General features: G+C 36.8%; 1 protein-coding gene across 1 annotated transcript in view; it reads right to left on the bottom strand.

Annotated features, from left to right (window-relative positions):
• Positions 1-316: 316 nt before the first annotated feature.
• The window catches only part of LOC129266444 (tetratricopeptide repeat protein 12-like), a 24,199-nt gene continuing 8,358 nt past the window's right edge, over positions 317-16,157 (bottom strand). Inside the window, exons 5-17 of the mRNA XM_064103405.1 lie at positions 15,368-15,560; positions 14,522-14,710; positions 12,534-12,600; positions 11,570-11,667; positions 10,578-10,746; positions 9,018-9,110; positions 8,613-8,676; positions 7,847-7,984; positions 6,963-7,136; positions 5,797-5,898; positions 5,291-5,396; positions 4,114-4,333; positions 317-2,648 (exon numbers count right to left, since the gene is read on the bottom strand). Of these exons, the coding sequence (XP_063959475.1) occupies positions 2,576-2,648; positions 4,114-4,333; positions 5,291-5,396; positions 5,797-5,898; positions 6,963-7,136; positions 7,847-7,984; positions 8,613-8,676; positions 9,018-9,110; positions 10,578-10,746; positions 11,570-11,667; positions 12,534-12,600; positions 14,522-14,710; positions 15,368-15,560 (1,686 nt within the window). The 3' untranslated portion in view covers positions 317-2,575. The remainder of the gene's footprint in view (positions 2,649-4,113; positions 4,334-5,290; positions 5,397-5,796; positions 5,899-6,962; positions 7,137-7,846; positions 7,985-8,612; positions 8,677-9,017; positions 9,111-10,577; positions 10,747-11,569; positions 11,668-12,533; positions 12,601-14,521; positions 14,711-15,367; positions 15,561-16,157) is intronic.

Genomic DNA, 16,157 nt, shown 5'->3' with positions numbered 1-16,157 from the left:
TAATTTGAAAAAAAAAAAACAACTATACTTAACTATACTACAGTATAAGTCTGTCAAATTTTTGTTCCAAGTTATGACATGTGTGATGTCTATTTGATGATAATGGGTGCATGTTATCAGTTCCACCTTACAAATCTTTTCATCAAAAATAAGTTTCGTTCAGGAATGAGAGAACACAGAACACGGTCGGGTTCAAAATAAACTTGGGTCATATTCAAAGGGTATCAAATTTTGTCATTTTGTCGAATCAAGTGGTGTCATGCATATTGATTGTAGATTTATACAGATCAATGATTATGTTAGTCTATTTAGTCAATTTCCAATTATTATTTCAAGGATTTAATCAATGTTTCGAACAATTAATCATTCAATCATTCAAAAAATGAATTAAACAATCAGTCAAAAGAGCCAATCTAACAATCATTCATTCAATTAATCAATGAGAAAAAAAGAAACAAAGCAATGAATCAGTCAATCAATCAATCAACCAATTTCAAACCATAAATCACAGTCCTTCTTCACTTCAGAAATAATTTCCTAAAAAACGCTATTTATCACTTCTATTACTGGCAGATCCAGAGGGGGGGGGGGGGCACAGCCTGCCCATGCCCCCCTCTTTTGAATTAATTTTCTATTACACCTCCCGAAATATAAAATAATGGTATCTACAATATTCATAATTCTTACAATCCAATATCATTATTTATTCATTATTGATTAAGCACTTCAAACACATTCAATTGACAAAATAATATCAATATCATACTATGCAATCTAATGTATAATACATTAACAGTTTGAAAAACATGTTTTCCAATTAAAATGAGTCATAAATCAAATAAAATGGAATACTTGCATTTCATAATACATGCATGCACCTTATTGTGAGATCACTCCTTCATGCTAATCCTGTGGTTTATTTCCCATTCGTCCAATTGCCAACTCGTCTACTACCATTTGGTCTATCATCAGTTCGTCTACTCACCACATGGTCTACTTTCATTTAGTCTAATGCCATTCCGTCTAATAACCAGTTGGTCCAATAGCCATTTAGTCCATATACCATTTGGTCTAATTAAACTAAAGTGCTAATAGTGCAAAATGAATGAAAAGAAAATGGGTATTAGACCAACTGGTTATTCGACGAAATGGTAATAGACAAAATGGTGACTGATTAGACAAAGAGATGATTGGAAGAAATGGTTATTGGACCAAATGGATGTTAGACAAAATGTTGATGGACGGAATGGCATGAGACTAAATGAAGGTAGACCATGTGGTGACTGGACGAGTTGGTGATAGACAAATTGGCAATTTACCAATCCTATGAGATCGGCAGACCACTATGTACTCTGCAAAATGTATTAATCACGGTGCTTCTCTTTCAAAGAGATTTAAGTGGAAGTTCACACTGAAGAAATGTTTATTTTAATAAAAGCAGAAAAATTAGAAAACAAATATGAAAGTTTCATGATAATCCTTCAAAGAATAAGATATTTACAATTTTTCAAAGTTTTTCATTTGTGACGCCACATCAGCTCCCCCAATTATGTGATATTATAAATCCCATAAATTCCAATTTTTCACTGGATTATGATGAAAAAGAATATTTCTCTAATACAAATGGGTATGAAATGATGATTCTAATAATATATCCATGGCACAAACAACATCACTTTCATTTTTTTAGGAGAAAATGACATTAAGGGAAATTTATTAACTTCCCCTTTAAAAAAACTTGATCAAACACTACGTCGAGGTCTAGTGGTTACACTCTTCTTTCAATCAGAGGGGCGTAGGTTCAGATCCCAGCCATGGCGTGTTTTCCTTCAGCAAAAAATATTCCCACATTGTGCTGCACTCAACCCAGGTGAGGTGAATAGGTACCCTGTAGTATTTATTCCTTGAATGTTTTAGCGCCTACATGCCGGCTCAGCTACAGCCGGGTAATAATATGATACCAAGTATCAAGCGCAGTAGAGTACGGGGTATATGCAATTAAAGCAGCTGCGAAATATAATGGACCATATTATTATTATTACATATAAAGTTCTATTGATAACCCTTTATCTGTACCTGCAATTGGGATTCACTGTTTGATTCTCACTTGTGGCTTGTGCTCTCTTGTATCATCTTCAGCGAAATTAGTTGACCCACAAGCCTCTCATGATAATATGAACGTTAGTGGTGGATGTAATACAAACTGAACAAATTGTATCTATACCTTGGATACACCTTGGGCGTAGGCATTTGAAGTTCAAAACTGATTTGTCTCTTGTTGACTTTTCATGAAGGATTGTGGGGCACAGAGTTTAATGGCACTGTACAGCGTTTGAACATGAGCAAGCAAAACTTTCATCTGGGTCAGATTTCTCTTTCCTTGAGGTCTAAGAGTTCAACAAGTTGGATTTGAAGCTGTTTATATTTGAGCTCTCTTCCACATCAGAGGGAGGGGGGGGGGGGCTCCAGCCATTGATGCATGTCTGTGAAAAAAGAGCTGGGGTTACACGTCAGTAGTGACAGGATCTATTGGACAGAAGAGGTTATATCAAGATGAAGTATTTGATTGCTCAGGTTACCTCAGGGCATATTTTGAGCAGGTGTGCAGAATCCCGATACCACCAAGGTCACGTAGTCTCTCCAAGTGCCTGAAAATGGAGAAAGAAAAAGGGAATAACAGAAAAAAAAGAGAGAGATAACAATACGATCATGCAACATTTATATACCACTTGTACAAAAGTTGTGTCATGTTGCTCATGCATATTCATGAAGGGCTATCAACTCTGCATCTGATTGGCCCACTTAAGTTCCAGGCCATATTTCCTAATGACAAGCCACGTTGCCACATACTTCCAATTGGCCAATTGTTGCATCCTACACCATGCATCCAAATGTATTTTGATACAATGTTCTAAGCACCCTATACTAATATAACGGATTTGGCATGGCTACCCTGATTGGGCGTTTGAAAATTCAAGGAATTCCTCCCTCCCGGGTAGCCATTTACTACACCTGGGTGGAGAGAGGCATGTGTATATAAATGCCTTGCCAAACGACGCGAGGGATTTGTTAAATATTTTTTTTAAAGGGATCAAAATAGCCCAGCGTTTATAGCGTTAACTAATGGGGTGTTGAAAGAAAATATGCAATCGATTGCAATTAATTCATGCAAAATTGCAATTAATATATCAATCGTAAATAGTGAAATTTTTTTTTTTTTTTCCCCTTCAGTTTGTTGTAAGAACCAGACCAGCGAGTAAAAACCTGCAATTAATTGTCAGACCTATGATTAAATCCAGATCAAAAGTTCACTTGCAAGTTACTTGCAATAGTGAAACAGCTAATACTGATTCAACCCCCACCTTTTAACCCTAAAAGAACTGGGCTATATTGAGGACTGGGGGGGCGGGCGGGCATGATGACCTCCCTTCTGATCTCGGCCGCCGTTCGTGCGATTGCCCCAAAATTTGGCACGCACATTCCTTACCACATAAACTACAATATGGTATTTAAAAAAATTCTGAAAATAAACATTTTCTATTTATTATGAATAAAATATGCAAATTTATTAATGAAAAACATTATTTGCATATCTAACACCCAATTTCGCTTCAAATTTTTTTCTTTTTTGCAGATATCATCTTTGTAATCTAATTTAAAGGTTTCCACAAAGAAAACTTGCGAAAGCCAATTTTTTCCTTACATATTTCTGTTTTTAGAATTTCCTACGTATTTCTTTGATTTTTTTCAATGGAAATTATTACAGACCATTTAACAACTAAATTAAACCCTAAATTAATTAAGAAGACTGATTAGAACGAAATAATCACCCTTTTATGAATTTTATCTCCCATAGACTTTGTACACAAAGTATAAAAATTAGCCATTTTCGGCATGACATTGTCTCTTAAAACGTCATGTGATGTCGCGATGCTATACCCATATGTCGCGAATTTGGTCTCAAAAGTTGCGCGAGACTTTAATGAAAAAATTCATAACATTTTGTGGCGCTAACTTTTTGCGTTTTGAGTTAAGGAATTACAGAAGCTGAGTATATTTAGCATTTAGAGTTGACTCTTACTGAAATTGCCTGTGCTAATAATCTGTCTTTACCTTTGGTGTGACGTGGCTAGTTTAGCCAGTGTAATAGAACAGTTCTGCTTTATGGTCTCATTAGTTGTGTCGGTCTTGGCTAGTAATGTCTTGACCACGTCGGTGTCGGCTAGCCTTTCGCTGACCCCTTCTACCTGGATACAATGGCCGATTGAGAGAGCTATGTTGGCTACCACTGTATCACTGGATGAACTCAGGAGAGAAAGGAAGCAACTGAGATCTGAAAATAAAAAAATGGATTGAATATTGATAAATATCAGGCTAGCAAACATTTGGAAATGAAAAAAGCATGGTGCGAGTTTTTCTGCTCGATGTCAGGTGTGTCTCACTCACTTTAAAAAAAATATTAAAACATGTTTAGCATTCTTATATTTCAACAATGAGAAATTACAAGTGCTGAAAAACTATACAACTCTTACACCACAACACAAATACATATATGGGCTGATTTATTTTTCATCTTAAGCAAATGGAAAAACAGAGTGCTCCTCTTTTTGGTTGATAAAAAAATCTTCAAAAAAGAGTAGTTGGTAGGCCTGATATAAAATATGTGGGGTGGATACATCATTAGACACATAAACTTATACCCCCTTCAATAGGACAAATATTGTTACATGAAATTGATGTTAAATGATATATGGAAGAGTTGCTTGCATATGAAGTCACAAATCATAAACTTTGGATTGTCATAACTCTCTAATTCTTTGAAGGATTTTTATAAAACCTTTTTTTTCCTGTAATTTTTCTGCTTTTATAAGAACTGACTTACCAACAGAGTGAACTTCCCTTTTATTATATCCCGAATTCACTATACATAGTGGGCTAATTACCCACATTAAGCAGGGTACTTTGGGTGACATATATCCTGGTTCAGGTTTCAGTTACCATGGTGGTTTAGCTCATGCATGTACATACAATGCACAGAGGAAATGATATTGCCAAGGTTTTGACATCTGCCCCATCCAATTGTGTGATAATATCAACAGGTTTGCCAAATTTTAGTGAATTAATATCATTATTGGTATTGATTGATAGATAGAAGTATAGATTTCTTGGTTTTATCATTTATCTATTCTGAGAAAAGGAGATTCTCCTCCCTCAAGAAAAAAATGAAAATAAATAAATATTCAAAGGGCTCCTTAACAGAAATAGTTTGGATAAAAAAACGTGTTCTCACCTGGATCAGCTTGAGCGATCTGATTTCTGGCTTCTTCACTGATTTGTGTGAACACAACAAGGCATCGACTCAGTGCTGACTTGGATTCTATAGACAGATCTGAATTCTGGAAAACAAACAAACACATATGGTGTGCATAGAAGAAATAAACAAATAAGTAATCAGGGACAGCAATCCATGTTGTAGCCCTAAAAGAGTTTCCCTTTTTACCCCTCAAAATGCCCCCTTACAAATGTGTTTAGGACCCTTTCATCTTATAAGGACCTGTTGTTTATGAGTGTTTATGAGTGCCCAAATTAACAGATTGTTTGGGATTCCAGCATGGAAGATATGAATGTGACCTTTGTTAAGGTGCCTTCCTTATATCTTAGTCCTCAATAAAAGGAATGATTGCCCCCTGCTCCCAAGCACCCCCTTCATATTGTACCATGAATTCCGGAGTAAAAAGAACGCAGTGGGACAATATCGACATGGTCCTTTATGAAACACAAATTGTTTGACTATACCTGAAGGGTTTGATGTAGAATGGTGGGTATCCTAGCCTCACATGCTGCCTGGGCTGCCCCAGTGGAGTGAGGTAGAGCCCTGCCTAGCAATCCAGCTGCCCTCTAGAAATTAATTGAAAATAGTTTTGATTTATAAAATGGTGAATTTGTAAGCTGTGTAAATGGATAATTTCATGATCATTTTTTATGTGATTATGATTATGATTGTGTGTGCAAAGAAACATGAAGAGTTGCACCGTCAGCACAACAATCTATATTATCATTTTGATTAATCATATGAGTTTGGTCAAATTTAATAAGTAACTTGGAACAAAAAATGGCAAGGACATGCTTCATCAGTATCAACATTTGTTGTCTGACAAGTTGTCAGATTTGAAAACTTTCCTTGGTTTTGATTAGGCTGAGAAGCATCAAGATGTCTTACTATGTTAACTGTCAGATAATAACAGCTTTCATGAAATGGTTCCCAGTTCTTATATTGTGTTATACATGTATGCATTATAAGCAACCATTCCAAATCAATTTGGGGTAGTTTCTCCTACGATTCTGGCTCACGGCAAGAAAACAAGTTTATTTTCAAGGCAAACACCAACCAGTAGCATGGTATAACACCACCTCAAGCTCTCAACTACAAAAATCTGGCCAGGATTTCTCACCCATAATGCAACATTCTAAGCAGTGTAGTCTTGTTATACAGGCCCACTTTAAAGTTAAAACACAATAATTCACTATAAATCAATATATTCCTACCTGAATAATAATGTTATCAAGTAGCGAGACAAGTACTTTTCCTCTGAAATTCTTTTTAGTTTCTCAATAAAAATAAAATTATATGCTGATTATTATTATTAGTTATCTAAAAGGTACATTTTGATACTAGCTATTCATAACACAGTCAATGAGAGACAGCACATAGTGTTAGTCAGTTAACTGCAGGAAAAAAATACAAGGGGGCTCGGGCTGATTTCGCCCCCAAAACGCTGAAGAGCCCTGGAAAAGCCCTATTCACAGCAATGTTAAAGCTTACCCAATGTTCCAGATTTAAGGCAGTGGATCATGAAAAGAAGCCCCCCCGCCCCCACAAAAAAATGAATAAACAAAGTATTTTTTTTGCCTGGTTAACTCCCACTTTCAAATAACTATTTCTTCAATACACATTACTATACCTCTTGAATATCAATTTGATCACTTTTCACTAAAGGAAGCAGCTCCTTGCATAACCCTTCTGATTGGTCCTTGAATGATTGACTGGTTTCCATGGAGATATTCATGAGCAGGCCAAGAGTGGTGTAGACCATTTCTCTACTGCTAGGCTTGTTTAGATGCTTGGTATGGTATTTCTAGATGAACAAATAAATAACGAAGGAACAGACAAAACGTCATATTTGGTTATCCTAAAGTGAATCTGGAATAAGTGGAATTAAGAAATAATGTTTTTCAAAGAGGTAAGAGGCCTGTATAATGATCATTTCTTCATAATGATCTATCTATTATGGTAACTTTGCAATTATGCTACCTATACGTAACCAAGGTAACAGGGCTCAAAAGCTGATAATGATCAAGGATTCATTCATACACGTAGTCACCATAAAGGCGAAGAGGGCATTATACATGTAGTATGTCTTTACAGATCTCCATTGGTTGCAAAATACAAGTGCACAGCTTGCACATTTCTTCAATTTGCCCAATAAGATAGACTACATAGTAGGATCTCAATATGATTGTAAGAAGTCTAAAACAGTGACTTCAGCATGATATCTATAACTCCATCCACCAGATATTTGAAAAGGGACTCAAAATGTATCCATTTCATTGATAAACCCATGCAAATTGCGCCTAAGTGTCAATATCACTCATTTGCGTTAATCCTGTATGCCATCTCACTTAGCGCTCCATGAAAGAAAGATAATGATGTAACAATAAAAGGAAGGATATATGTCTCATACAATTCTACACAAGATGACACTTGGCAATGCAACTGCTGGTATTTGAAATGGAAACAAAGCTATTTGTTCTTGATTTCAAAATTACTGGAAACACCTCGCCTCACCAAAACTTGAATGGAGGCTTCCCAGAATTCCTTCCTGCCAGCAATCTGCTTCCTGATGACCGGGTCATGCGCCATGTTCCCCATGAAAGAAATGCATGATGGGAAGACGTCACTCTTCTGGGACGTGATACTGTGTGTCTGGAAAATGAAGGATGCACAAGAAATGGTTTTCAGAATGTGATTTGTTCCCTCTGTTTTGTGGCATTGCTCATTGAAATTTGATTCAAGCTCTTATAGGATAAACCCACCGGAGGACTGTCCTGTGGTCTTATTACCCCATTCCATCTACAACTGATTTGACTCGTAAACAATCGTTCTACAATAATAATACTCAATATTTATAACGCGCTTTTCCCACATGGCCCAAAGCGCTCACAATTTCAGTTAACATATTTATACAAACAAAAAATCAGAATGACAATAACTCAGCCCATTTGTAATATTTGTTTTCTCATTCATAAAGTGTCTGCGACCATTCCATCAGCAACTAACTTACTTGTAGGGAAATTCTATTACAAACTCAGTCTGATCTTTCACAGAAAGTCTATCAAAGAAGATCAACTTGTAAAAAAATAATACTAGTAAATGAAAGCAGGACCACATTGCTATAAAACAGATGGATACACGAAAAGCGAGGGCAAGATTTTTGCACATGCTATTTTCACTTAATGTCTGTGTGACGATTGGAAATTTTTTATATGCCACAGATGATGGATCGATATAGACCTTAGATTAAATACATGAGTTTGGAAACATGAGAACTTACCAAAAACTTTTCAAATGCTGGGAGAACTTGATCATCCACTTTGTCCCTGAATTGGGAACTGAATCTGAGAAAGAAAAACAGAGATTGAAAAAAGACATGGGTGAATGCAAATAAAGGTAGAGAAGGGGAAAATGAGAGGAAGAAAAAGCAACAAAAAAGGGAAATGGGAAGGAGATAGAACAAAGTACAGAGTGATAGAGAGCAAAAACACGTGAAATTCATAACATGGTTTTTAATTTTTATAGGACATAAACATGGACTACATGTACTTAATCGCAAGTTTCATTCAAAGCCCCCCCCTCCCCGTCCCACGACATAATATTCTTATTAGGCTAGTCAAAATTAACATTCCACACTTGATATTTATTTAAGTTCAATAGAATATTTGAAAAGGTTACATCTTACTTGTTCTCCAGTGCAAGGTTATTCAAAACCTTCGCAGCTTCTACTGATCCATTCTGTGAAGTCTGCACATATGCCAGCAGGCCAACGAGTAAGCTGGAAAACAAAAAGAAATGTAAAAATAAATGCCAGTTGTGGTAAAATAAATATTATGAGCTCATGAAATCTAATAGAATGATTATCCACGTATTCATATGCGCATATATAAAATATGTGCCAAATTATTCTGGCAGAAAATGTACAATTTCTGAGGAATGCAGAGATGAAGATGCCAACCTGAACAGGTACATTTCAGTATTTCAAAAGCTGAAAAATAAATATTTTGGTGAGGAAATCAGTATTTTCAAAGAAATACCAGGGGACAACACATAAAACTACAGATTTAGAAATCAGTATTTTGCATGAAACCATCAGTATTCTTCTCTTTTTTCAGTACTAAATACTGAAAAACTGTGCTACTTGGCAGCTCTCAGAATGGTAGGCCTGGGACTTTCGGGTTTTTTTGTCTTCTGGTACCCGTGGTAATTTACGGGCGGGTACCCGGGTACCTGAAAATCATGTCGCTTGAAATATGACTGGTGGAAAAACCCCATAGGTGACGTCATCCAACCACTGCGACGCAAGCAAATTTATGAATGAAAATATAGTAGGCATGTGCATTGCAAGCCTCCCGTGCCCCACGCAATATTCCATCGAAACAAGTCTGCAATATTCTGTCACCTCGTACCAAAATCGACCTAGAATTCCACTTTCCTATATTTTATATGAATTATGAAAGATTTTCTCAGAGGATCTGTTTTCTCACCGATACCACACGGGTAAGCAAAATTTGTATTACTTCTTGCTTTTCCGTTGCAAAAGAAACATGGAGACGATTGAACAATCTGTCACATCATCATTACTTGAAAAACTTGTATATTTATGGATATTTCGAGGGTAATTGGTTCAAAATGAGACTTGTGTACTTTTGTGATGAGTTACAATCATGTCTTACACTACGCAATACAAATCAAATACATATACGTTATACTGGTAAGCAATTTTCGGGTATCGGGTATTGATTTTTCTACCCGGGTACCCGAAGCTTCCGGGCGGGACCCGGGTTTTAGTCCCAGCCCTACAGAATGGTCAAAAAAAGCAATGCATTCTATCCTGATGTTGGGTCTTTTTCCAAGCAATTAAACGACACTATCCCGCATGTGCTTATCTGCGTCGGTGATCTTGGTGAAATCATTTTCAGGTCGCAATCGGGCAACGAAGGTCATGAGTAGCCTGCAAGCACAGACTCAAGTTTTACACTTTAATAAATTATATCATGTCTACTGTGAAGACTAATAACACTCCAAACTCTTGCGAGAAGCAGCCACAGTACATTAGTGAATTTAGTCTCACTTCTTCAGACTCTGTATTATGTATTACGACTTTGTATTGAAGGTCTGTGTGTGCAGACTAGGTCATGAGAGGGTCAGTGGCAAAATTACTAGTAGTCGATCCACTATCCAGTAAACACCAAAATACCATGCATCAACAAGTTTGCAAATGATTTCATGAGGATATACCTACCTAGCATTATCAAATGTAGTGATGATGCGTTGCCTGGATACAGAATTCTCTGTGAGCCTCAGCAGGAGAGCAACACACTGCCTTGATATGTCAGGATTACCTGAGCCAAGCAAACCAAGGAATGTGGAAGCAAAGTCTTTGGATTCTACGACAGCTCGACTGTTTTCATCTGAGAGAGTAGAAAAATTGAATATTTGGATAACTGAATATTAGGATAATTGAACATTAGAATAATTGAACATTATGTGTAATTAAACATTATCATTTATACATAATCAGTACAGGGGCCTGTTTCACTTAAAGGGATGTTCCAGGCTGGAGATATTTATATCTCAATAAATAGAGTAAAGTTCGCAGTGCAAATGCTGAAAAGTTGATCAAAATCGGATGACAAATAACAGTCATTGAATTTTAAAGATTTGCATTATTCCGGTGAAACAGTTCTAGGCATGTCTCCATAAATTTTCATTAGGTGGGCTGATGATGCCATATCCCCACTTGTTCTTTTGTATTTTATTACATGAAATTAAGTTTATTCAAAATAATTTTCTACCAAAAACTAAAATTGGATTGACAACTGATTAAATGCATTAGAAATTTCTTGCTGCAACTTATTTTATCATAATGGAGACACATCATTTACACATTTATGAAAAAAAAATGAAATAATTATGATTTCATGTAATAACATAAGACAAAGGAAAGTGGGGATATGACATCAGTCCACCTAATGAATGTTCATGAAGATATGCCTAGAACTGTTTCACCAGAATAATGCAAATCTTTAAAATTCAATAACTTCATTATTTGTAATCCGATTTTGATCAATTTTTCAGCATTTTGCTCTGTGAATTTTACTATATTTACTTAGATATAAATATCTTCAGCCTGGAGCATCCCTTTAACTTGTCATAATACATATTAATACTTCTTCATAATGTCCTAATAAAGCCTTTAGTTGTACAACCTTTATAACTTGAAAAAGAGCTTACCATTTTGGATAACAACCTGACTCATGAGGTCCAAAAGAGAATGGGTTACTTCAACTGCTTCTGCTTTTTTCTTCCCATCAATCACTTTGGACAAACACCTGAAAATAATTTAGATTAAGGAGGAATTACCAAAACTATAATTATTCTTTTATTATTTGTTTAGCGTCACCTATGCCTGGGAGGCGAAAAGCAAACTGAATCACTATGACCCTCAGGTCTCTTCTCCCGATATAACTGATTAGGGGGAGTGCAGGTGGACCACTACACCAGGGTTTCCCCCTACTCATATACGAATAGTGCAGTGGGTTCTTAACGTTCAAAGGTGGTGACTCTCCTCTACACGGGAACTCCATTTAATGTCCTATCTGAGGGACGGAGTGTTTTCACTGTATAGTAGCCTGCATCTATGGAACAGGGCAGAGGCATTTACACACATCGCAGGCTTCAGTTATCTGCCCAGGGTGGACTCTAACCCACAATCTTTGGTTCAACAGGCAGACACTTTAACGACTGAGCCAACTGTGTATCGTTGGCATTGGTTTCGGAAAAAATGGATATGAATTCTATACAAAGCTGTGAGGTAATTGAGGCTTGTACTTCCCAGTAGGCTACCAGAGAAAACCTTCTTCCATTGACATTGAACACATGACTAGGGCCAAGGCCTGCAAAATGTACCCTTGAGGCCAGCGTCAACTATATCCCTGATACTTTGAGAGGTAAAACATGATTTTATGTTTGTAATATCTTGTCTGGCCAATATGTGCATCAAATAAAAGTAAAATTTTGTCCTGAACTAGTTCTTTAAGAGAGGTGAGGTGACCCCAATTCTTGGTGATCATTTGAATAAAGATTATATGGGTATTCCATTCTCCTCGGATACCAATGTGCACATAGATATAACAATAATCAGAATGATCATTCTTATCACAATTATCATTATAAAAAAAGAAAAGAAAACATTTACCTCTGAATATGGGCTTCAGTCAATAAATCAAAACCTTTCCCAGTTCTGAAGAGTGTCCTAGCAGTATCTACATGTCAATGAATAGTGAGAACAGAATAAAATCATATACATGGGTGTTGAAGGGCATAAAACGTCTTAATGTAAGGCAAGTTTTAATATAATGGTGGCATTTCTTGGTTTAATTAACCCTAATAAAGGGAAAGTTCATCCTTTGAATTAGTAGGTAAAAAAAAAAACAAGTGGAATGCCTCTGGCCGTCTCACCTGCATCACGCGATTCAATATAGCAGCAGTGCTGATTTTGAAAACTACTATAACTCGCACAAGATGTTCAGTGATACTTGGTTACTCTTATTTCCACGTTTTATGAACTAGACCAATACACTTATAGAGATATGATGGCAATTCAACAAATACCCCCAACGTGGCCAAAGTTCTTTGACCTTACATGACCTTTGACCTTGATCATGTGACCTGAAACTCGCACAGGATGTTCAGTGATACTTGATTATTATTATGTCCAAGTTTTATGAACTAGACCAACACACTTTCAAATTTATGGCTGTAATTCAACAAATACCCCAATTTGGCCAAAGTTCATTGACCCTAAATGACCTTTGAACTTGATCATGTGACCTGAAACTTGCACAGGATGTTCAGTAATACTTGATTACTATTATGTCCAAGTTTCATGAATCAGATCCATAAACTTTCAAAGTTATGATGGTAATTCAACAGATACCCCCAATTCGGCCAAAGTTCATTGACCCTAAATGACCTTTGACCTTGGTCATGTGATGTGAAACTCATGCAGGATGTTCAGTGATACTTGATTAACCTTATGTATAAGTTTCATGAACTAGGTCCATATATTTTCTAAGTTATGATGACATTTCAAAAACTTAACCTTAGGTTAAGATTTTGATGTTGATTCCCCCAACATGGTCTAAGTTCATTGACCCTAAATGACCTTTGACCTTGGTCATGTGACATGAAACTCAGGCAGGATGTTCAGTAATACTTGATTAACCTTATGGCCAAGTTTCATGAACTAGGTCCATATACTTTCTAAGTTATGCTGTCATTTCAAAAACTTAACCTCAGGTTAAGATTTGGTGTTGACGCCGCCGCCGCCGTCGCCGACGCCGCCGCCGTCGGAAAAGCGGCGCCTATAGTCTCACTCTGCTATGCAGGTGAGACAAAAACCAGAAATGAAAATGAAAGTTATTGCAAAGGTCCACTTGGATGATTTAAGGTTTAAGTTCTTCTTTATTTTAGATTTTTGATTTATTTATCTTCTAAGCATCGGGTTCGGTTGGAGCAAACCCAATGGGACCCATTTTGCAAAAAAGGCCATGATAATAACCCAACATTAGTCATACATGTCTCATTCAACTATCTCATAAATAGCTCCAGACTCACAATGAAGTACTAATAGGCAATCAAAAGGCACACATGTATGTAGAGCTCTTTACATTGAAGGGGCTTTACAAAATACTACCTGAAGGCATTACATAAAGCTATTCGTAAGTCAGGCATGACTTTCACACATCTGTACGTTTGAACTAATGCATGATTTTTCGTACAACTGGGGCCCGTCTTACAAACAGTTGTGATTGATGTGATCAATCGCAACTATGGAAAGCCAGCAACGTCAACTTCTAAAATGCACGTTTGTTCAAAATATTTTCTACAAATGACATATATTCATACATTCACTGTGTACTTGACAATTCATTATGCTTCTCTTTGTTTTCAAAGGACATTGAGCAAATTTCCAAAAGAAAAAAAAAGACATTGATGGATTTCCATATACTTGAGATTGATCGGATCGATCGTAACTCTTTGTAAGACGGGGCCCAGCTGGTCAGTTCTTGTGCTTCATTTTATCATGTAGCTGACACCTAAGAACAGGTTCCATTTGTAAAGTTGTGTGCAAAGTTTTGTGTAACTCTCCGAAACACTCCCTGGACTTTAAACTCCACCTACCATCCTGTATCATTTCTTTCAGGACTCTCATTCCTCCAGCGTAGTACATAAGATTCTGGTTGGGACGCCAAAGTTTTGATAAGACATCCGTCATGGTCTTAGAATGCATGTCACCGCCCTCTAGTGTTCTCTTTGCAGCTTCCTCAGATTCGGCTGCTACCATTGCCTGTTTGGCTTCAAGGATGTACTCTAGAATGGAAGGATATTGATAACTATTATTCACTTTTTTTACAGAGGAAAGGCCTGACAAACTGTACACAATAATAATAAACAGTTCTTGCATAGCGCAAATCACATTAAGACATAATGCCTCTATGCACATCAGGAGGACTTGGATATTAATACCCCAGCTTACAGTGCAAAAGCATTTCAAGTCATTGATTCCTGTCAAGTACCCATTTCTCTCACCTGGGTAGAGTGCAGCACAATGTGGACCATACATGAAACTTAGGAAAAAATAAATATCATTACTCATACTTTTCTCCAGCTCCTCCTCCATTACTTTCTTTCTTTTTTCTTCTTTGGAATAATAATCTGCCTCCTTTGCTGCCGAGTAATATTCGTGCAGCTATGTGGTTGTGTGTATGCATGCTAATATAGAGGAATCACCCTTCTGCCCCCCTCTCTCCCACTCTGTCTCTCTTTCTACCCCCCCCCCCCAAACACTCTGACCTTCCTCCCTCCCCTCTCTGCTGTCCACCATTTTGTTGTCTTGGGTCATATTGTATTATCTCCTTGTACATGTAGGTGTCCAAGAAATGCATTCCCTCTGTGCATGCTTTGGAAATCACAAGCAGCTATAGCCTGCGCGGTGCTCGTCCCCCCCCCCCCTCATTATATACTTACTGTCCACCATTTTCTGTTGTTTTGGGTCATATTGAAGTATCTCCTTGTAGCTGTCTACAGCTTCCTCATACTTGAGTTGTCCAAGCAATGCCTTCCCTTTGTGAATGTGTGCTTTGGTGTTCTTAGGTTCAAGTCTCAATATCAGGTCACAATCGGCTATGGCCTCTTCGTAACGACCAACCTTGTTGTATGCCTAGAAATGTTGACAAATGAAGGTTAGTATTATTACTGTATTACAGACCTGCCAACCTCTGGGAATGAAAAACTGTATTCTGTGATTAAAAAAACTGTATTTTTCCCCAAAAAAGTGTATTTCATAATAAAATGCTTGGCGCACTCGCTCATCGCGGCGCTCAAGCTGCATGCAAGCTAAAATGCGCACTGCTCTTGCAAATGAAAAAAAAACATTAAAACATGTGTATATCTTCACCCTGGTTTGAATTCAAAATGATTGAAAAAGAAAACAAGTTACCTGAAATTACATTGATCTAATAACCATATTTGCGCACGTTTTATGAAATAGAGACATATAGAGATTATTTTTCTCAATAAATTACGATTTAGTTAAAAAAAAAAAAAAATTCAAAAAAACGTATTTTTCAAAGAAAAAACGTACTGCCGTATTTTGGTTGCAAAAACGTACTAAATACGGCTAAAACGTACTGGTTGGCAGGTCTGGTATTACTGTAAGACAATAATATTGAAATATTGTGAAATTGAAAGTTCAATGAATAGATGCTATTTGTGTCACAATATTGTAAACAATTGTTTATTGACAATTTGACATTCC

This window comes from Lytechinus pictus, chromosome 8 (genome assembly GCF_037042905.1).
Source record: "Lytechinus pictus isolate F3 Inbred chromosome 8, Lp3.0, whole genome shotgun sequence".
NCBI lineage: Eukaryota > Metazoa > Echinodermata > Echinoidea > Temnopleuroida > Toxopneustidae > Lytechinus > Lytechinus pictus.
Note: the sequence above shows the minus strand (reverse complement) of the source record. Positions and strands in the feature narration are given on the sequence as shown.